Here is a 21,673-nt window from a genome sequence, read left to right on the forward strand (position 1 = left end):
TGACACTCTAACCATGACACCATGGCTGGTGCTTTATGCACAGTAACATAGGAAACTGCTTTACATTGAGTCAGGCCCTTGGTCCATCAAGCCCAGCATTGTCTACACTGACCGGCAGTGGCTCTCCAGATTCTCACAAGGTTTCTTCTTCCCATCCACTGCCACCAGATCTCATAAAGACACCGGGGATGGAGCTTAGCTCCTTCTGCACACCAATCAGGTGCACTCCACCACTGAGCTATGGTTGATATGCATATCCCAACTCAGCCTAGACATGGTCTTAAGGCATGCAGGGTAGCCGGAGCTGTACACTCTATTCCTCTCAGTTCCTAGTACAGAGATATGCTGTCCCTGGGGAACACAAGAAAAGAAGAGATATGGGAGAAATCTTGTGTCCAAGTTGCTCCAATCCTGATCATGTGTACACAGTTTCTCATGTGCTGGTCCTATCATCACCCACCATCTGCAGACAAGACTGAGGATCAGTGCAGCTGGATGCAATGTGCTGCAGTAGTGTAGTGGTTAGAGGGTCTGAGTTCAAATCCCTATTGGGTGACAAAATTCACAGGATGATCATGGACAAATTACTACTCTCTCAACCTAACCTATCTCACAGAATTGTTGCACAGATTTAAGGGGGGGGGGGGCTTTGATGCTACATTGAGCTCCTTGGAGGAGAGAAAGAATATCAATGTAACAAATAAACCAAGAGCAAGGGATGGATGAATGGGTCAATTTCAAGTTTCTCCAAGTTTCTCATTTTTCCAGTCTTAAATTCAGCTCTCCACATTTTATATCAGTTACCGTTAAAAAAAAAATGTCATCATGCAAATCCATCAATATCTTCATGTGGATAATAAAACATTCATTTTTTATATGTGCCTGATATGCACATTTTTGTAAAGCAATTCTCTCTAATATAATGTATTTTGGTATGTGCTATTTTCAGCAATACATGCATTTTTATGCACGCTGGTATACAAATCTTTGTATATATTGCTTGGCTAGAGAACTACATTGCAAAATTCAGAGAAATGCGGATTTCGAAGAAGGGCTGTGTTTTGGTTTGCGCATTGTATTGGAAAGCACAAATTAGGGAGGGATCACCATTAAATGCAAACTAAATCAAATTTATTCGCCATCCCTAATATATGTGGACATGATAAGAATTTGCTGGATCAGGCCAATGGCCCATCAAGCCCAACAAACTGTTCTCATAGTGGCCACCCACTTTCTCTTCCTGTGGTTTCCAGGAACTGGCATGCAGAAGCAGTACTGCCTCCAGCAGTGGAGAGGCAGAGTATACCTATCATAGCTGGTGGCCATTAATTGCCTTATCCTCCATGAATTTATCTAATCTTCTTTTAAAGTCAACCAAGTTGGTGGCCAGCACTGCCTCCTGTGAGAATGAGTTCCCCAGTTTAAGTATGTGTTGCATGAAGGAGAACCTTGTCGTCATTTTTTCTGTTGGGTTTTATCAACAAGGATCATCGGAATAATAAATGATACAGACCAAGACTTCTCATGTCATTTGTACATCACAACAACCATAATAAATTTTGCACGAATATTTACCATATACGGGTGTATTGTTAGCGGTCAGTGTATAGGTTCTTGGTTCATGAAATGGTTTAAATGAAAAGAGAGTTTTTGATGGATAGCTCAGTCAGTAAAGCGTGGGACTCTTAATCTCAGAGTCATGGGTTTGAGCCCCACATTGGGCAAAAGATTCCTGCATGGCAGGAGGTTGGACTAGATGACCATTGCGGTCCCTTCCAACTTTAGCAGTCTATGATTCTATGAAAAAGAATGGGGAAACAGGATAGAAGAGAATTAACAGATAACATTCAGCATCAAATAGCTAAACGCTTAATCAGGATCACTTGTGGTGGTGCTTAGATTACGTATGAGTAATAGTCATTTTTCCTCTTACGTTACCAATGAAAGTATATAAAGTGTTGAAGGAGTATTTTGTCTTATCTGGTTGTTGTGCCATCAGCTGAGCATCCTACCCTTTGAGAAGACAACAACCCCCCAGTTCTTGGGGCTGAGCCAGGGACAAAGTCAAGGTTAAGGGTCCCGTAAGCAAAGCTGGATATAAACCATTACTCTGCTCTTAGTATGTTGGCAATAGGGATTTGGGCATCTTGAGTCTCCCTTGTGCTATTCTGAGATGAATGAAGAGCAGCAGTGGACAGAGCAGGCATAGGCAGGGTGGGTGGGAGGAAGGAGGGGGTGCTGTGCCATGTGGCCAGCCAAGGATGAGCAGAGCAGCCTCACATCCGTCCATCGAGGCCAAAAGGTCTGGGGTGGGAAAGAGCAGATAACCAAGGAAGAGGCAGAGGAGGTAGTGGCGAGGGAAGTCCTGCAGATATATTTCCGGCCAATACATCTAGGAAGGGCTGGGGATATCAGCCTGGCTGTGAACAGACATTTCCCTTCCTGAACAGGGAGTGGTGTGTGTGTGTGTTTCTGTGTGTGTGTTGGGGCAGGGGAAAGAAGAAGAAAGCAGATAAACACTTTTAGAAGCGACTCTCACTTTCCTATCTCCTGACTTGAATCTTCTGCTTTCATTGTTGCTTTAATGGTTTCTCTTTATTGTTACACTGCTTTAATTTGCCTTGTTTATTATATACTTTAATTATGGATGTTATAATGTTGTTGCTTCACTGTGCCTTTTAATTATGGGTAGCTGCATTTTTAGAATTGGTTTTGTTCTTGTTATTTTGCTGTTGGCTAGGCTTTCTTCATTTCTTTGAAGCGCCCTAGTACAGTGGTACCTCGGGTTAAGTACTTAATTCATTCCGGAGGTCCGTACTTAACCTGAAACTGTTCTTAACCTGAAGCACCACTTTAGGTAATGGGGCCTCCTGCTGTGCCGCCACAGCACGATTTCTGTTCTCATCCTGAAGCAAAGTTCTTAACCCATGGTAATATTTCTGGGTTAATGGAGTCTGTAACCTGAAGCTTATGTAACCCGAGGTACCACTGTATTTCTTCTTGAAATGAAAGGCAGTGTATAAAGCCTTTTAATAATATTATAATACTCACAAGCAACTGCTGCTGCAGAGGGAGATGGGATTCGCATTCAGGGAACGGGGGCGGGGACTCAAGGCAGTCTGGACTTTGGAGTTCTTTACAAAGTGACCGAGCGGCTGTGGGGTGGGGTGTCTTTGTGGATTTGCTAGGATGAATTTGGTCATCCTCTCAATTCAAGCAGCAAAAGCCATAAAGCAAAAGCTGCAGTTTTGAGATGTGCTTGGAAAAGGAGGAAGGATAAGAAAACAACGAAGGGCCCTCCTCCACAAATAAGTAAGAAATGATGAACTTTCTTTTTTTAAAGACACCTGAGGCAGTCTCACAGACATGGAACTAGATTTCTCATCCTTGATCCATTCTAGATCACAGAGGCTGCCATCCTCAGTGACACACCGTGATGCCTGGTGCCCATTTGGATCCAACTCATTCTAGATCCGTCCCCATCCTCTTCCTTGATGAGTTCTACAAGGGCAACACTAAGGAGGAGGAAGCTTACTGGCTTCATTCGGAAACGGGCAATCAAAATGATCGAGGGGGTGGGATCAACTCTCCTCTGAGGAAACGTTTTGGGCTAGAGAGAAGGTGAGTAAGAGGCGACATGGTAGACGTTCATGAAACGATGCATGGCATTGAGAAAATGGATGGAGAAATGTCCCTCCTCCTCTCATAACACTGGAACTCATGGACCTCCAATGAAGCTGAATGTTGGGAGGATGCAAGGCAGACAAGAGGAAGTACTTTTTCCACAGAGCGCATTGTTAAATTATGGAACTCATTCCTACAGAAGGAAGGAATGGCCACCAATCTGGATAAAAGAAGATTAGGCAAATTCATGGACAGAAAGGCAACCCACAACGGCCAAGCTCTACCTCCACTGTCAGGGGAGTTATCCCTACAGGTGCCAGCCTGATACTTAGTCCAATCATGGGCCCATCTAACTCAGAATTAGTTAAACTGACAGGCAGCAGCTTTCTAAGGTTTCAGGCAAGGTTCTCTCCCAGCCCTACCTGGAGATGCCCGGGATTGAACCTGGGACCATGCAAAGCAGGTGCTTAGCTAAGGATCCTTCCCTATCACTCTAAATACACATCCATCCCCCTCCACCCCAGATCATATATAACCAAGCTGCTGTTCGCCAGCTCATCACACACTCACAGACTTTTCCACTGACAGATGGAGACTGGCACACCCAATTGTTTCTCTGCATGCCTTGTTGGTTTACAGATGAAAGTCCAGTGAGAAAGGGGGGGGGGGGACTATGAGCAGCATCCAGCTTTCCTAAAACTCACGGCTCACAATACTCAGGGCTCATGAGCTTACTAGCCTTCAGAAGCTTTTTAGCTCTGCTCTGCTCTGTCTGTAACATTCCCACATTTGACGCAGAAAGGAAACATTAACCGTGGACTTTCTCCCTAAGAGTGGCGATTTTTGCTTCAAATCATTAAAGAAGACTTCGCGTTCTTAAAGACACTGTCCTTCAGGATTCCCCAAAAGGTGTCGATCAATCAAGGGGGAAAGAATTAAAAGTCTCTGATTGATGGCCTTCATTTAAAAACCAATTTTGGTTGGAGAGATCTGTGCTCAGTTTGGAACTTAGTTAAGATACCAGCCCCATGAGAGCAGAAGCAGCACAGGCCTGCCCCTACCTGCATGAGATCTTTTTCATTACTTAGGGGAGTTTGGGTTGCTTTAGCAGGGAAGACAGGAGGAGGAACGGGGGTACTTACCTGGCCCGTTCCAAAGCTTCGGCTCCTGGGGCTTCTCCAGAATCTCTTGTTTATCTGGCTCCTTTGGGCTCTCCAAGCTCTCTCTGAGTTCAGTCTCTGAAAATTGAAGTAATGAAATCACTGAATCATCACTCAGAATCATTGAGGGCTGTGAAGAAAATATGGTCAGCCATTCAGGTGCACCAGGCTTTTATGAGCCAAGTCACATGATCCAGCTTCAAGACAGCCATTCACACATCTGCATCATGAACAGAGCGCTCGCCATGGCTAAGGGGGGGGTGTTCTTTGGAGATAGAAAGCAAAAGACCTAGCTCCCCCACACAGCAAGTGGGATGATCAGGACGTGATTGTACTGCATGGAACTGAGTCTGGTCTGTACCATTTCACGCTGTACATGGGGATGCACATGGGTGAATACTATACCTCTTCTGTCAGGTGCTGGTGTGGTTGCTCGAGAGCAAACAGGCAAGACTCCGACCTGTCTTTTCCAGGCTTTATTATTAGTGCAAACTATTTACAGTGAAGAGCGTCGCAAGTTCATGTCTGGCTCACTCGCTAGCAGAATCTGGGAGTGGCCGGTTCTTATACCTCCTCCAGCATAACAGTCACGTGACCCCCAACCTTCTCCTCCCTTCCCTGCACCTAAACCTACTGCGCAGAATGGGCGCTGGCAAAGGGGTACTGCCCTCCCCTCTGGTTTGCTCAGGCTCGGTGTTGAGGCTCTCCCTAGCATCCCTTGCTCCCACCACTTCCTCTCCACTGGAGGTGGGACTTCCCTCCTCGCCAGAGGAGGAACTGCTTCGCAAGATTTTTGGAGGTTCCCTGTAACACAACTGCCCTTTCACCTCTCACCTCTGAGCCAATGGCAGTTCCCTGACACCTTCTGTCCAAAATGACACCAGCCCCTGCATACTGGAAAGGGGTGTGTCAGCAGGAAGGGATTCAAGCTTAGCTTGTCTTCTGGAGACAACTGTTTTCTAAGTGCAGACATTTTAATTCTAGTAGAGCATTTGACCGCGTGAGCTGTGCTTCCCCCACCCCTTAGCTTTCAAAGACAGAAGTGGTCCAGTGAATTGTTTATCACATCACCTAATGTCTGGGTTGGGCTCTCACCTGATGTCTAAGAACTAGGCCCAGGAATAATAATGACATTTAATGTGTTGAACTGGCTCCCAACCAAGGATAGAAAGACGTGCGTAGGATGCCAGGAAACCCCACAAGGTGACAATCAACATACAGAGCTGCTTGCTAGATAATAATGAATCTGACTGCTGCAGCCCTTGCCTCATCACTCATCCTCATAACAGCCAACTCCTAAGGGCCGAGGCCCCTTCAACTCCCCCAATAAAATATTTGAGCTCGCCCCCCCCCCCCAGTTGATGGGCATTGCGATTCAAATGGTGTGTGTGTGCTGCATCTTGTGATTGTGTTTGGCGTGGCTTACCTCCCCCCCCCCAATATTTTATTTAAGTTGGCACCCCTACCTGTGTATTATCTCTATATCTTCCCTGTACCTGATGTTTGGAGATACAAACCAGACATACTTTGCAATATTTTATTTATTTGTGGCATTCATATCCCACCTTTTTCTCCAAGGAGCTCATGGTTCTCCCCCTCTTTCATTTAATCCCCACAACAACCCTGCAAGGTAGGTTAGGCTGAGAGGGAGAGGGACTGGCCCAAGGTCACCCACTGAGCTTCATGACCGAGCGGGGATTTGAACCCTGGTCTCCCAGGTTCTAGTCTGACACTCTAACCACTATGCTGCACTGGTGCTCAATACTTTAAAAAAAACAAAACTCAATGAAGTTCTAATAATAAAAGGCAAAGTCTAAAATCCAAATGAATTCTGCAAATTAAAATTTATTCAAATTGATGGCGGGGCAACAAGCAAGAATAAGGAGCTATGCAAAGTGCTAATCACCACCTCTTGCTAAGACTCACTTGGGCATATCAGGTTTTACTAGCCACTCTTGATCTATTTTCAAGCTTATTTGCAGCCAGTAAGGCCTTAAAGAAGAGAAGAAGCCACAGCCGACATTTATACCTTGCCTTTCCATAAACTCTCCAGGTCAGCTAACAACAGTTTGAAAAAAGGTAATAAGAAAAAGATAATATAAAATAAAAGAGCAGATAAAATCAGTATCAATCAGTCTGAAAATAAAGATGTCGTACAGTACCATTACCTATCAAGCTGTTTCGGCACTAAAATATCAGGAGGGTCAATCACACCTTGTTATGAAGAGATTAAAAAGAACTTCCCAGAAAATGAATGCTTTTTTATAAAACAAAATATAACAAAACAAACAAAACAAAACAAACCATCAGAATGAGCATGCCAATTGCTCAGGAACGCTTTCTCTCAAGTCATTCGAAGTGCATAATATCAAGCCAGGCCAACTGCTCCACATTGCTCAGTACTGCCCACACTGACTGGCAGCAGTTGTCCAGAGTCTCCCACACTTACAGGAAGATGCCGGGGTTTGAACCCGGGGCCTTCTGCGAGCAATGCATGAGCTCTTCCACCAATCTACGGCTATTCCCCAACCTAACGCAGCCCATACAGAAAGGGCACTTAACAGAGCGCCTCTGCTGAAGAGCTCACTGAGCTGGCAATCCCAGAACGCTCCCAGGATGCTTCACTTTAAGCTTGTGTGATGCAAACATCAACCTTGACTGGATGATTTGGGGGCCTCAGAGTTGCTTCCTTATTTTCCAGGCCTCCCATCCGCCTTCTCCCAGCACCAGCTGGCTGACGAAAAGAAAAAAAACGAAAGAAAAGAAAATTGGGTGGGGAAAGAGAACTTACTTCCTGGGCCTACTCTCCCGGTGGCAGACACATAGCAACTTGATGACAATTATTTTCCCCATTAACTGCTGTTCAAGATCCTGCCGATAAGCCTATCTGCATAAGACAGCGTGAAAGATTAGCGGGCAGAGGGCATGTTTGCCTTTGCACCCAGGCCCCCAATAACCACTCAGGCCCCACAACCATGGCCCAATCGATTGGCGCCATAAAGGGCGCCTGGGGGTGGTGACGTCACCGGCGATTGGTGATTATTAATACAGGTGATAAGGCGGGAATGGGGGGGTGGGGTGGATGATTAACATCAAATAAATCAATCGCCGGGTATAAAAGTCCCATTATTTTTGGCTATAAATCAAAGTGGCTGGCATATTGATTGTTATCCATCGCGCTGAAAGCTTTTTGCTATGCGCCACAGGAGCAGCAGTTATTGCAGCCGGTGCGTTATCATGCGCTATCGCCTCCTTTTATCACGACGCGCTAGTGCCAGGTGCACTGTTCAGGCTGGAGCTTTCAGAGCTCTCTGCTCTCCCTAACCTCCCCCCCACCCGCAACCCCCAATCCCCCACCCCCTCAGCCTGAGGCTCTTGTAGAGAGCCTTAAAAATCAGATAAAGGAATCTCTTGCTTCCTTTTCTACAGACTAGCTCGGTGGGTCAAAGTCTGCCATTGCACAAAACACTTGGCTTCCCACCCACCCACAAACTGCCTCACTGCCCCTGCCCCAGGTCCCAAACATCCTGCAAGTCCCTCAGAGATTAACAGCTTCCTAATAGACATCTATGCAGTTGTGCGTGGACAATAGCAGTTACCGTGCCAGGGGGATGAGAGGAGGAGGAGGACAGTTTGGATTTGATATCCCGCTTTATCACTACCCTAAGGAGTCTCAAAGCGGCTAACATTCTCCTTTCCCTTCCTCCCCCACAACAAACACTCTGTGAGGTGAGTGGGGCTGAGAGACTTCAGAGAAGTGTGACTGGCCCAAGGTCACCCAGCAGCTGCATGTGGAGGAGCAGGGAATCAAACCCGGTTCACCAGATTACAAGTCCACTGCTCTTAATCACTACACCACACTGGCTCAACGCTCAATGTGTGTGCATACGTGTGCATGAAAGAGGAAAGATTAGATGGCCAAGGGTCACCAAATAATGCCTGGCATTTATCAGGGAGATAATCAAATTATGAATATTACTATTTATGCTCCCTTGTTTTTTATTATATATAAATATATAAATAAAACAGCTTTAGAAATTTGCTAACCCTCTGCTTAGGATCCAAGCACACCCACCATTTAAGAAGCAGAAAATGAAACCAAAACACACAACTTAGGCTCTAGGTTACGTCCTACTACCAAATGGGAACCGGTTGGCAGGAATATGAAGCAGGCCCTTTCTGCCTGCTTTTGGCCTGCGAGGAGGAAGAAGAGGACGAGCGAAGGAGGCACACACAACATCAGGGCCTACTCCAGTCAGACTGCCCCCTGTCCCCTGCAGCCAACTTTACATGCTATATCATTTGTTTTAGTGCTTTAAAATGCCATTGTGTGCCTTGCCATATAAATGAAACAAATAAGTAAGAAAAGAAACTTGGGCGGGGGGAATGAAAAGAAAAAAGTATATAATAATCATCATATACCCATAGTTGTGCTCTATGACATCATGTTTTTTTAAGGAACCTTGTTATGGCCTAAAAGGCACAGGAGCACATTACCTGGGTAGGGTTGTCATTATATTGAAGAGCAAAAAAGAGGACACCATGGCAGCCATTCAAAGCAAACAGATGCAATTTGTTTTAAATTTTACCCCTGAAAAGGAGAACATGTCCTGGATAAAGAGGACACATGGCAGCCCTACCTGGCAGAGCACACATTATGCATTGGGAGGTAGTCACCGCAGGCACTGTATTTTCAAAACACTATCATACCACTTGAAACAGTCATGGCTTCCTCCAAAGAACCCCAGGAACTGTAGTTTGCCTGTTTGGTGCTGAGAGGAGACCCCTGTTTCCTTCACAGAGCTACAACTCCTAGAGTGGTTTAATGGGTTCAGGAATCTGGGAACTGTAGCTCTGTGAGGGCAACAGAGGCCTCTTAACTTTAAATGTTTAGCACAGATGGGGCCTTAGCACAGCCTCCAATACTGTACACACTTCGTTGGGTGCCAGAAACGGTTTTTATCTGTCCAACTTTCCCCAGAAGGATGAGTTGACTCATAGGTAGTTATCGGATTTCTTTGTTTTGAAGAATGTGTTCTTAAATTCTGTTTTCAATTGTATTTTTCCTGCTGCATGCTGCTAAGCTATTTTGTAACATTCAAACATTTATACACATTTTGTTGGGTGCCACAAACTTTTCTTATTTGTCTAGCCTTCTCCAGAAGGATGAGTTGACTCATGGGCAGTTATCTGATTTCCTTTTTGAGAAATGTGTTTTTAAATTCTGTTTTCAATTGTAACATTTAACCATTTATAAAATTGTCTAAAATAATAAAAATGTCTTTATAGATAAATAAATGAGAGAGGAAGGGGAGGGAGGGAGGGAGGTGTGGAGAGGTAAAAGTAGTCCAATTAGATCTTGTCGACATTAACACTCAGAAGTTAATCTTGCTCTTTTCTAGGGACTTTTTCTCTCATGTAAGCACACATAGTATTACAGCCTCAATATTCCTGCTACTTCTATGGACAAATAAGACAGTCACTATTGTTTGGGCCAACTCATGTTTCTAAAAAGCTGGGAGACAGAAGCGGGCTGTGTGCGTGTGTGTATGTTGCATTTCTAGGTCAGCATTTACCTAGCCAGGTCTGCAGTCTTTCAAGGCGCAGTAGCAAGAAACTCAGACCCTTAATTAGATTACAAATTGCTGTGGAGAGAGAGCAGAATTTATTGATTGAAATTTGAGCCAGAGCAGGGAGCTGCTGCTGCAACAGCAGAAGCAGCACAGAGGCTATAAGAAGCAGAGCTACGAAATCCCCAGTTGAAGTCTTGCCTCTCCCACGAAGCTGTGAGCAGCCCTTAGAGTAGGCTGTTCATCTGCAGTATGGGAACAATAGTACTGACCTATCTTACAAGTCTCTTGTAAGGATTCCAAGTTCACGTGCACAACCTGCTTTGCAAATGTTACAAACCCTAAGTATGATTGCAGACAGTGGAAGAACACAGGAAGCTGCCTTACACAGAGTCATAGCCTTGGTCCATCTGGCCCAATATTGCCTGCACTGACTGGCAGCAGTTCTCCAGGATCCCCACCTCTATCTGGAGATGCTGGGGATTGAACCTGGGACCTCCTGTGTGCAAAGCACATGCTCTACCGCTGAGCCATGGCACTACCACTGAACTACATCCTTTTCTGTTCCCATATGAGAAACAGGAGTAATAAAAGACTGCACCTCTGAGCATGGGCAGATTGCCTTTCCTTCTCTACAGAATGACCACAGCAATCCTTTCACGTATCAGAGCAGGGAGAGGGGGACCTGCAGCCTCACAGATGTTGCTGGACCACAACTCCCTTCATCCCTGACCACTGGCCCCTCTGGCTTGTGGCTGATGGGAGCTGGACCCCAACAACACCTGCAAGTTGAGGCACAGCACAAGAAATGAACTTACTTTCGCTGCAAGGGGAGCTGGACAAATCGCCTTCCACGGAGCCTTCGCGGTCAGAAGCGCCTCCCTCCTTTTCCGAATGGCTGTGGTCCTCCAAAGGAACTTCGTCCCCTTCTTCCATCTCACCAAAGGTGCCTGCAAGAGCAAAACTAGGTCAGAAATTATGCAGGCATTCCACCAGCCCAACTTAAGAGAGACGCTCAAGAAACATGCTACATTTGTTTTTTTAATGCACCAAGAACAGTGCAATTAACGATCCACAGAGTTTGAGGTCTCCTGGCAAATCAATAGCGCACTGAGAGGATATTGGCAATAAATAGCAGCCTCTTCTGTCACATATGGGTGGATTCTGGTTGCATGCTCGTCTGGAAAAGGAGGAGAAAAAGTTATCTCTAGAGGTATACCAGGGCGCAAGCATAAAATTGTCTAGGGATGTGGTGGGCAGAAGGCAGAATGTGTTCCCTGGGTGATTTATAGTGCATTGAGTCGCAATAATTTAACAGCAGCAAGTAAATCCCTCGGCCGTGACTGCCCTTGTGCTAATTGCTTAGGCTCCATGTTACTCACCAGGAAAACAGGAATATTTTTCTCCAGCGCTCATAATACTAGAACTCAGGGACAGAAAATGAGGTGGAGTACTGGGAGATTAAGGACACAGAAAAGCTTTGTGCTAGAATTCCCAAGATCTGTCATGGCTCAGACGTAGCATCGTCCTCCTATTCATTAATCTGAAGTCTTTTTAAGCTGCCTCCCAGAGTGGAACCATGGGCAACGTAAACCAAAATCAAACATGCATAAAACAAATTACAGACTTTAATTACAAATAAAAGCAGTAGCGGCAATAGGAATTCAAATGCTCAGTATGCCTCCCCAAAACCCAAAGGTGTGACTTAAGGGGCAGCATTATACCAAATAAAACCAGTGGTCTATCCAGTTCAGTACTGTCTACACGGACTGGCAGCAGCTTTCCAGAGTTTCAGGCAAGGAATCCATCCCCCAACTTGGGAGGTGCTATTGGGGACTGGTGCCTGCTGCGTGCATATCTAGGGCAATGGATTGGAAGAATAGGGCAGAAACGCTCCCCTAGGCTCTCCTTGGCACAGCTGCCTTAAGGGTTTCTTTTTGAGACTGGGGGAGTTGTGTTCTTCCCCACCAAAATATGTGAACTATTCTCCTAAATTTGCACTTCTCCAAATATTGGGGGGAAACAAACCCCAAAAATGTGAGCAAAAATGCAGTTAGTAACAAAAATAACGTACGCCAGTGCATTCTGTTAGAGGAAATTGCCTAAATAAATGTGTAGATTAAGAGAAATGCGATCCAAATTATTCATGAATTTCCAGGAGGATTCTTCTTTTTAAAAAAATGCAATGCAGAAAATGTGGGCAGCTGAACTAAAGACTGGGGAAATTAGAAACCGACCTTGAGAGATTTGTCCATGCCCACCTGTTCTTGATAGTATGAAGGAGGGTGGGAAGCCTCTCCCCCCACTCCCACTCCCCACCAAAAGTACACCTGGACACATCTGAGAATTTTTGGGTGTACGGCTGCTTCACACCAGCAGCTGGCATGATGAACTCCCTTATTAATTGTGCACCCCATGGCCATTGCTGACACTGCCCAAACATCTGGGCCAGCCCTATTTGCCAAGAGGGCAATACAATAACGAACGAGAGAAGCCAGCGGGTTTTCTGTGTGGTGCAAAGTCTGCCATTCTCTGGCCTCTCTCTCTCTCTCCGGCCTTATTCATCTGGGTGAAATAAGTTTCTGTGTGTGCGTGGAGGGGGGGGGGAGAGGAGATGGAAGAGGAGGGGGTTAACTTTATCAGAACCCGAGAGCCGTGAAGGCGTGAAAGAAAAAATTAGCCTAACGATGTTTCATTTACAGCGAGAGAAACGATTTGTTAGCCGGCGATTGTTTCTGAATATTATCAGAGCCTTTTTAATTGTGCTGGAACTGAAATTAGTAGAATTAGAATAAATTGCCTTCCCTTCTCCGGCAGCCTCTTTATTCACGCTCATTGTTGTCTGCTTTGTATAGATTATGGGCCCTTTGTTCTCCCAGCGTAAATATACATGCCTAGAGTCATAGAGAGTGGCTGAGGTCTGGGGAAATGCACCGCATGCAATGCCGCCCCCCCCCCCCCCGTGCCAGCCCACTTCTCCTTTGTCGTTGAAATGTTTGCCTTTTCAGGGTGAAGGCGGGTGCTGTACCCCCAGCAGCAGCAGCACTTGCCAGCTCTCAGGAAGGGCAGACTGACCCCTGCAATGGCGTAAGACCTCCTTTCTTTTTTAGAGGCCCCCAGAAAACAATCAACACTGGGGCAGGTGTCCATTGCATTAGCGAGGCTGTATGTACGTATTTATGCGCCCTGAACGAGCCCGATGTGCGGCACAGCACAACCACCTGAGAAACCTAAGATTCCATTATTATTACAGTGGTACCTCGGGTTAAGTACTTAATTCGTTCCGGAGGTCCATTCTTAACCTAAATCTGTTCTTAACCTGAAGCACCATTTTAGCTAATGGGGCCTCCTGCTGCCGCAGCACGATTTCTGTTCTCATCCTGAAGCAAAGTTCTTAACCTGAAGCACTATTTCTGGGTTAGCGGAGTCTGTAACCTGAAGCGTATGTAACCCAAGGTACCCCTGTATTTACAGGGGTACCTTGGTTTATGAATTTGATCCGTTCTGGAAGTCCGTTCCTTAAACCGAGGCATGCTTTCCCATAGCAGCAAGGGACTCAATTTACAAATGGAACACACCCAACATGTTCTGCTTCCAAGGCAAAGTTCACAAACCAAAACACTTACTTTCGGGTTTGCAGCGTTTTTAATCCAAGTTGTTCATAAACTAAGCTGTTCTTAAACCAAGGTACCACTGTATTATGATTAATAGGGTAATATTAATAATAAAAATAAGCTTCTAGTCCTTCTGGCCAAGGAGGCAACCTTGAAAAAATGTGCGCAATGATTGTGGAAATCTTGGGATCCAGAAGGGTTGGATAAAACCTCCAGATATTTTGAAGGTCAGGGAAGAGAAGAAGAGGGACAGAAAGAGGAGGAAAAAGAAGCTGTTGAACAGAGAGAGTATTGCTTTTATTATTTCCCACCAGGGGATTTCAAGATGCAGGGTGGGCTACACATTTTTAAAAAACAATTCAATAATGTAATCCGTACTAAATATGAAAAGCTCAAGTTTTTCGGAACACATTTACTTGGACCTGACATAACTTCACTGTGGGCATCCAAATCCTGGTGGTCTTAAGCCTGTAAAATGAGCAACGGTTATGGGGGCTCCTTCCAAGAGAACCCTTCTATCTCAATTCCTGTGCCCCAAACCCTTAATTCTTAAAAAGGACACTGTGGAGCTGGAAAAGGGCAACTAAAATGATCAAGGGCCTAGAGAGCATAAAAGGAGCCTGCAGATTCAGCATCTTGTTCTCACACAGTAGCCACCCACATGCCCATGGGAAACCCACAAGCAGGACCCGGGTTCAAGAGCATGCTCCCCTCTTGTGGTTTCCAGGAACTAGAGCTGCTTGCCTATGAAGAAAGGCTGGAGGCTTCTTATACACTGAGCGAAGGGGAGGTGTGCTTTGTGGTGTGGTGAAATGGACAGGGCAAAGTTTTTCTCCACCTCTCTTATTATGAGAACTTAGGGCTACTGTCTAAAGAAACTGACCGGAAGGAGGTTCAATACAGACAAAAGGAAGTCACATCACAATTGCCACCAAGACAGTTTTATCTGCACTACAACCCTACAAGGTAGGTGAGGCAGATGGTGGGGCAGGATAAGGGGAGCAAGTGGCTCAAGGATAGCTAGCGAGCTTCACGGCAAACTGGTGTTTTGATCCTGCATCTCTCCAATCCGAGTCCAGCACTCTAATCCCTGTGCCATACTGCAATCTCACCAGCCACTACAATCATCTGAGGGCTCTGCGTTCAGGAGCAACTACAGAAGGGAAATCACTTCCACGCCTGCTTGTGGGCTTCCAGGAGGCATCTTGATGGCTGCTGTGGGAAATGGAGCCCTGCACCTTTGATCTAATCCAGTCACCGTGGGGAATGGGGATGGCTTCAGTGACTCAACTGTAATACAGACAGGAGACAACTCCACATAAATGAGCTATTTTAGCGACTCTCTTCGCAGGGCTTGCAGACAGAACTTCTCGGGCAGAAGGGATGGTACCCCGGGGAGAGCTGAACCCCAACCCACAAATTAAATATTGCACACATCCCCCCTCCCTCTTTTTTTCAAAAAAGGGAAATAAAAGCATACTATAGTTTTTGAGGGACGCAGGTGGCACTGTGGTCTAAACCACAGAGCCTAGGGCTTGCCGATCAGAAGGTCGGAGGTTCGAATCCCTGCGACGGGGTGAGCTCCCGTTGTTCGGTCTCAGCTCCTGCCCACCTAGCAGTTTGAAAGCACGGAAAAATGCAAGTAGATAAATAGGTACCGCTCCGGCGGGAAGGTAAATGGCTTCACCAGAAGCGGCTTGGTCATGCTGGCCACATGACCCGGAAGCTGTCTGCAGACAAATGCCGGCTCCCTCGGCCAGTAAAGCGAGATGAGCACCGCAACCCCAGAGTCGGCCACAACTGGACCTAACGGTCAGGGGTACCTTTACCTTTTTATAGTTTTTGAACATATACTTTACTCTTGCAGAACACTGATAGCCAGAAACATGCCATCAGCTTTCCCATGCCAAGCAGTGTGGGTTAACTGAGCTAGTAGATTTTTTTTTTTTTTTAAAAGGCATAAGGGAGGGGGGGAAGGAAAAAAGAAAGAAAACTGAGGGGGGGGGTGATGGAAGAGAAGAGAGAGAAGCCAAGGCAGCAAACAGAGCCTCATTTCTGCGGGATTGCTGGAAGCCTAGCGGAGTTATCACCTCACGCAGGCTCCCTCAGTCGGCCTGATCTGTCTATTCTTCATTAAGCAAATACGCTGAAATGGAAATGAAAACATAATAGCTATTTGATTTTCGGCGAGATATTTTGCATATTGGTTCAGTGCTGATAGTGGAATTTCATCAACTCCCTTTTTTCATGCTTTAAAACTGAATTACTGAAGGCTGGCTTTACAGAGAGAGGATGAGCCCAGAAACCCACTCACTTCCCAGATACTCCGCTTAGACGATTAACTGGGGCTCCCTCCCTCCTCTCCCCCCCCCCCGCCTTTTTTGATAACAAGGAAGGATTTCTCTCTCTTTTTGAAAACTACTGTAAGGAAGAACTTGCGCAAAAAATCTGAGATGATGCGACAAAGTTGCACTGTGCAGATACTAACTGGTTCTCGCCACCTCACTTCCATTAACAGATAAAAATAAAATACCAGGTGTGCACAGGTGTGTGTGTGTGTAGTTAGCAAGCAAGAGGCACACATGTAGCTCAGATCATGCCCTGCGAAAGCTCCAGCAAAATGCACTCTTATATATCGCAAGGAAGGGACCATTGCTCATGGGGGTAAAGGCACACACTTGGTGCAGGCAGGCAGGAGGACCCTGGCCAGTTCCTGGTACCTGCTAAGAAGCAGGTAGTCAGGTTAGTGGGAGAGACCTCTCTCCACTTGAACTCCTGGAGAGCTGCTTCCTGCCAGAGTAGACAATACTAGGATTAGTCTGGGATTGAACTGGGCCAAATCAATGAGGCACTTCACTCAATAGACCATTACATATACATATAGCCCCCACACACCAGCAGATCTCCTATGGATCCCAGATCCTAGTTTGGGGGGGTCTTCCTCCCCTCTCCACAAGCCCTGACAATCTTGGGTCTTTTGTATGAGATCCCCTGTTGCTATCGGCCAAGAGAGACTCTGCTCAGCAGATCAGATATGCTGCATGAAAGTGTTAGATCTGAAATGCTGTATGAAAAATTATCCCCCACCCCAGGTTTTCTGAAATACAGGAATTCTGAAAAACAAGAATTCTGCAACAGACTACATGATATTCGGATCTGCATAGGCTTGCTTGGTTTAAATTTGCTGACCAATTTGTTTTGCTTTTTCCCCCTTCCCCCAAATAACTGAAGCAATTGTGAATTACAGTTCCCTGTAACATGAAATGAAAAATTCGTAGAATTCATAGAATAAAGGTCAGTAGGATAGTAGAGAACAAATGAGGTTTTTTAGGGATAACAGAAACAGGAAAGGAACTATACCAATTTAGGAAGTACAACGTGTGCTAACCAGAAACTCCCTTTCTCGTTTCAAAATTTAACAGAAATTACCCACGTGCTTTCATGCTTTCAATGCAAAGGAAACACATTTTTACCCTAAAAGCATGTTTTGTTTTTAAAGCTAAAGCTCAAATTTTGCACTAGAGGTTACATACAGCGGTTCCACAATAAATAGTAAGAATGTTTCCAGCTTTGTGAACGCCAGTGTCAAGTTTTTGACTTTGCCACAGTCTCTTTGTAAACTCACACAAATGAACTTTGGATCACCAACTCTCTTTTCTTTCTCCAAAACACGCCATGAACAGAGGGAGCGACATAACTAAAATGTGTGGGCTGTCCATCAATTTGTTCAGGCTCAAGGCAGCTGAGATAATTCCCTGACAAATCCTTGAAATAGCCATTTTGAGGAGGATGTCAGGTTCATATTTAGCTCATCAGTTACCCCGTGTGTCTAATTACCACCTCTGAGAGACAGCTGGGTCCGTGTTGGATGCTTTACAGGGCTGGCAGGCAGGGATGGGAGATAACTCACAAAGAACTTGTTGCATCTCTGCGCTGGCTGGAGGTTCCCTGTGCTCAAGGAAGAGTTCCATCATCCACACTTCAGTTTGCACCACCACTTTCCCCCAGGAAAACCTGCAGCTTAGCACTGAACCATAACAAGAGACAATCATGTCTTCCACAGCCATGCTTTCTAGGAACGGGAGAAGCAGCAGTGTGGACGGACCCTTAGAAGGCATCTTCAGTGTTGTTTAGCATGGATGTAGTGCCCCTTAATGCTCACGAACTCCTCAGTTACACTCACTGATCCCATCATCCCAGGCTATTTAGCCATGGTTCAGTGGTCAGGGATGATGGGAGCTGTAGTCCAGTAACTTCAGGAGGACCACATGTTCCTCCACCTTGGATTTATACATAACCACCCTTTGCTATAAGATTTCAGGGGAGCATGCAATATAAAAAATATAAGCAGTGACATTAAAAAACCAAATGATGAACTTAAATCAGACTTCCCCAACCTCGGCCCTTCAGATGTTTTGAGACTACAATTCCCATCATCCCTGACCACTGGTCCTGCTACCTAGGGATCATGGGAGTTGTAGGCCAAAAACATCTGGAGGCCTAAGGTTGAGGAAGCCTGACTTAAACCATATGATCAAATAGGGGAAGTATTTACTTGTTGGTTGCAATATCATCAAGTAAACGATATATTTAGTGTAGACAAAAGAAATACTGGTTTTGAAAAAATAATAATCCAGATTTCAAACCGAATTGTTGTCAAAGATATATAACTTGTTGTTAGAATGGGACACAAAAGATGAAGAAATTAAAGAAGTGATGACAAAATGGGATATAGACTTTGGGTACAATATCCAGTATGAATCTTGGTCAAAACTGTGGAATGAAGGTTTGAATGTTTGAAATATTGTGTTAAAAAAATAATTTATATATATATATATATACACACACACACACACACACACACACACACATATATATATATATGCATATAAACTGATGACAGCAGTTAATGAACAGCAGCAGATTTGAAGAATTTTAAAGCTTTAGATGTTTCAATGTTCTGGGAGAATTTTTTAAAAACGGCTTTTGCCTGGTACTGAAGAGAAAGGATCACAGGCCCCAGGAGACCCTCCCCTGGGAAGGTGCTGCACAAGGAGAAAATGTGCTCCCTTCCCATCACTGCTCCCATTGCCTCTGGCAGGGGTTCACAGAGATGGCCTTCAGCAAATGACCTCATTGTGATATGGGGAGCAGAAGCGCCATCAAGTCAACAAAAGATGGGCTTGCCCAATTCTACTCAACTGAGTTCCTGGCTGAACTGCAGGCATCCTGGCTTTACCGTTCCTGTTCTTAGTCCCTAAGCTACAGCAATGCCCATTCAGGAAAGGGATGTAACCTGTGAGGTTCACAAAATGTTTTTGTTTCATTTTGGAGTCATAAGACCATGAGAAGACCCATTCTGGATCAGATTAAATGTCCACCTAGTTTACCATTTGACCAAACTGTGGGAGGAAGTGGAGGACAGAAGTGCCTGGCGTGCTCTGGTCCATGGGGTCACGAAGAGTCGGACACGACTACACGACTAAACAACAACAAAGTTTACCATCCTGTTTCCCACAGTGTCTTGATGCCCCTGGAAAACCCATGACCAGAGCTTTAGGGCAATGGCTTGCTCCCACAGCTGTTCCCCAGTAACCAATATTGGAGGCTTCTGATCCTGGAGTAGTATAGCAGCCAGGTGACTACAAGGTGACCCCCCCCTCTATCCTCAGTAGTCATAGTGCCAGAATGATCTTGGGTGAGCAGGTCTCCCACTGCCTCATGGAAAGACCTTCAGTTACCAGTCTTGGGAAGAGGGCTGGGATCTCCAGACACATGAAGGCCAACAAAGCAGAAGGATTAGCGGTACTGGGGTTGAAAGGCCAGTGGTTCAGCTCCCAATGAGTTCACTGCAACCTCTCCTGGGTGTTTTCCTGCTCATTTCCCTCACAGTCTTGTTGCAAGGTCAATGCAACAATAAAGTATTAATAGGGATTAAGCACTCCAGCTATTGCTCCATCAAGTCTGGCCTCTGTCTCTCTCTGGGTTTATCCAGATGATCTGTTAAAAGCATCCCTTTCCTGCACTGAGATTGCTCTAGCATTAATGGAGCTTACTTTTGACATGTATAGGATTGTGTTGCTGTATTATAGCCTTGCAAGTCCCAATTCAAAGGCAACAGTGCAAGGTCCAGTTCATTGATCCTGGAGGGCAGGGAAAGGAGAAGAGAGCATCACCCCTTTCCACTTTAAAAGGCTGGATGAAGCACCTTCCACCTCAAGGTGAGGTTGCAAGGTGCCAGGGAAGGTGGGGGGAGACAGACAACAGACAAAGGAATGTAAACTTTGTTGGGAATTGCTTGCAGAAAGCTTTTGTGGTAGTTAGACTATGTATGATCTTTATTAAGCATTATTTCTGATTTGTTTCCAGGGTGGTTCTGTTATAATGAGTATTCATTCTGATTTGCTTGTGGGGAATATACAAGTCTTCCTGTTCATTATTTGTTCATCTGACACTTTTCCATGCACTTCTCCATCACTTTCTCAACTGCAAAAAGTCAGTGCTTTTTGTCCTGTTTTTAAAGTTGATTTGTTGTGCTAGTGTGAAAGAGCGCATTACTCCTCTTTAATTGTACAAAGCTAAATTTCCAGTGTGCACTTGAATCCCTCCCATAGGGATTCTATAGGGAAAATAAGAACATATGAAGGGATCTGCTGGATCAGGCCAATGGCCCATCTAGCGCAGCATCCTGTTCTCAGTGGCAGATATGATGCCTGTGGGAAACTTGCAAGCAGGACCCAAGCAGAAGAGCACCTTTCCCTTCTGCAGTTTCCAGTCACTGATACTGTATTCAGAACAACTGGAAGCACCCAAAGTGTCAAAGTCAGAGACAGACGCGCAATGTGAAGGGGAGAGAGGGACCGCTTAGTTTACAGCACCTGTGTGGGTCACAGCTTTGCGGTCTGAGCAGGGGCAGCCACATGGTGGGGGGCGGGCAAGAGAAAGCTGTGGGGCTCATCTTTCATGACAGTGCAGACACCATCAACAGGTGCCCATCACATGTGTGACAAAATCCCCAAAAGTGCTTCCAGATTACAGCAGCCCTGCTTTCTGAGGAAAGCACAGCATAGCCCCCAGGACCGGCATTACAATGGCAGATGCTAGGGAAATGTGATATTCCTGCAACAGAAGTACTCCTTTGAGATACACATCTGGACCCCATGCAATAAATAAACAGCAACAACTCCTTGTTGTGCTATAAACTGACCATCTGGCAAGGATATTCAGCTGATATTTTAACTCAACATGTGACAGTGAATGCACCAAGTCTGCCTTCTCCCCCTGCCATGCCAAATTAAGCTCCTAGGCATTACTGTACTCTACTCCACACACCCCAAGATATTCAATAAAATAAAGCACCATCCAATGAACAATGGCACCACATGGATAAAACGCTGCTAGAGGAACGGCATGTGAAACATTTGCTTCAGGAAACAGAGAGACATGGGTCAGCACAAATCACCATTAGATGAGTAATTATTTGATCATTGCACTCAAATTAAACTTCTTTCAGCGTCTGAACAATAAACCTTTTCTTGATCCTTCTCATTTATCCAGTAAATTAAAAGAACCCAACTATATCTATATCTCTATATATAGAAGTTTCCCCCCCCCCCCAAGCCTTCCAAGAGAGAGACCCTGGACTATCCGAAAGTAGGCATGTAGACAAGAGCTTAGCGATAAGAAGCTGCGATAACAGCTAGAA

The 21,673-nt window shown here is 45.4% G+C and overlaps 1 protein-coding gene across 6 annotated transcripts in view; it reads right to left on the reverse strand.

The window, feature by feature from the left end:
* Positions 1–21,673, reverse strand: part of ZFPM1 (zinc finger protein, FOG family member 1) — a 109,873-nt gene that overhangs the window by 46,398 nt on the left and 41,802 nt on the right. For 5 of the 6 annotated variants that reach the window (XM_083456449.1, XM_083456452.1, XM_083456448.1 and 2 more), the window contains exons 2-3: positions 11,173–11,304; positions 4,767–4,862 (exon numbers count right to left, since the gene is read on the reverse strand). In XM_083456449.1, coding sequence (XP_083312575.1) covers positions 4,767–4,862; positions 11,173–11,304 — 228 coding nt within the window. Of the gene's footprint in view, positions 1–4,766; positions 4,863–9,424; positions 9,539–11,172; positions 11,305–21,673 lie in introns of those variants that run through there. The other variant, XM_083456453.1, reaches the window with a different exon arrangement.

The sequence above is a fragment of the Podarcis tiliguerta genome, assembly GCF_965153285.1.
Source record: "Podarcis tiliguerta genome assembly, chromosome: 8".
In the NCBI taxonomy this organism is placed as follows: Eukaryota; Metazoa; Chordata; class Lepidosauria; order Squamata; family Lacertidae; genus Podarcis; species Podarcis tiliguerta.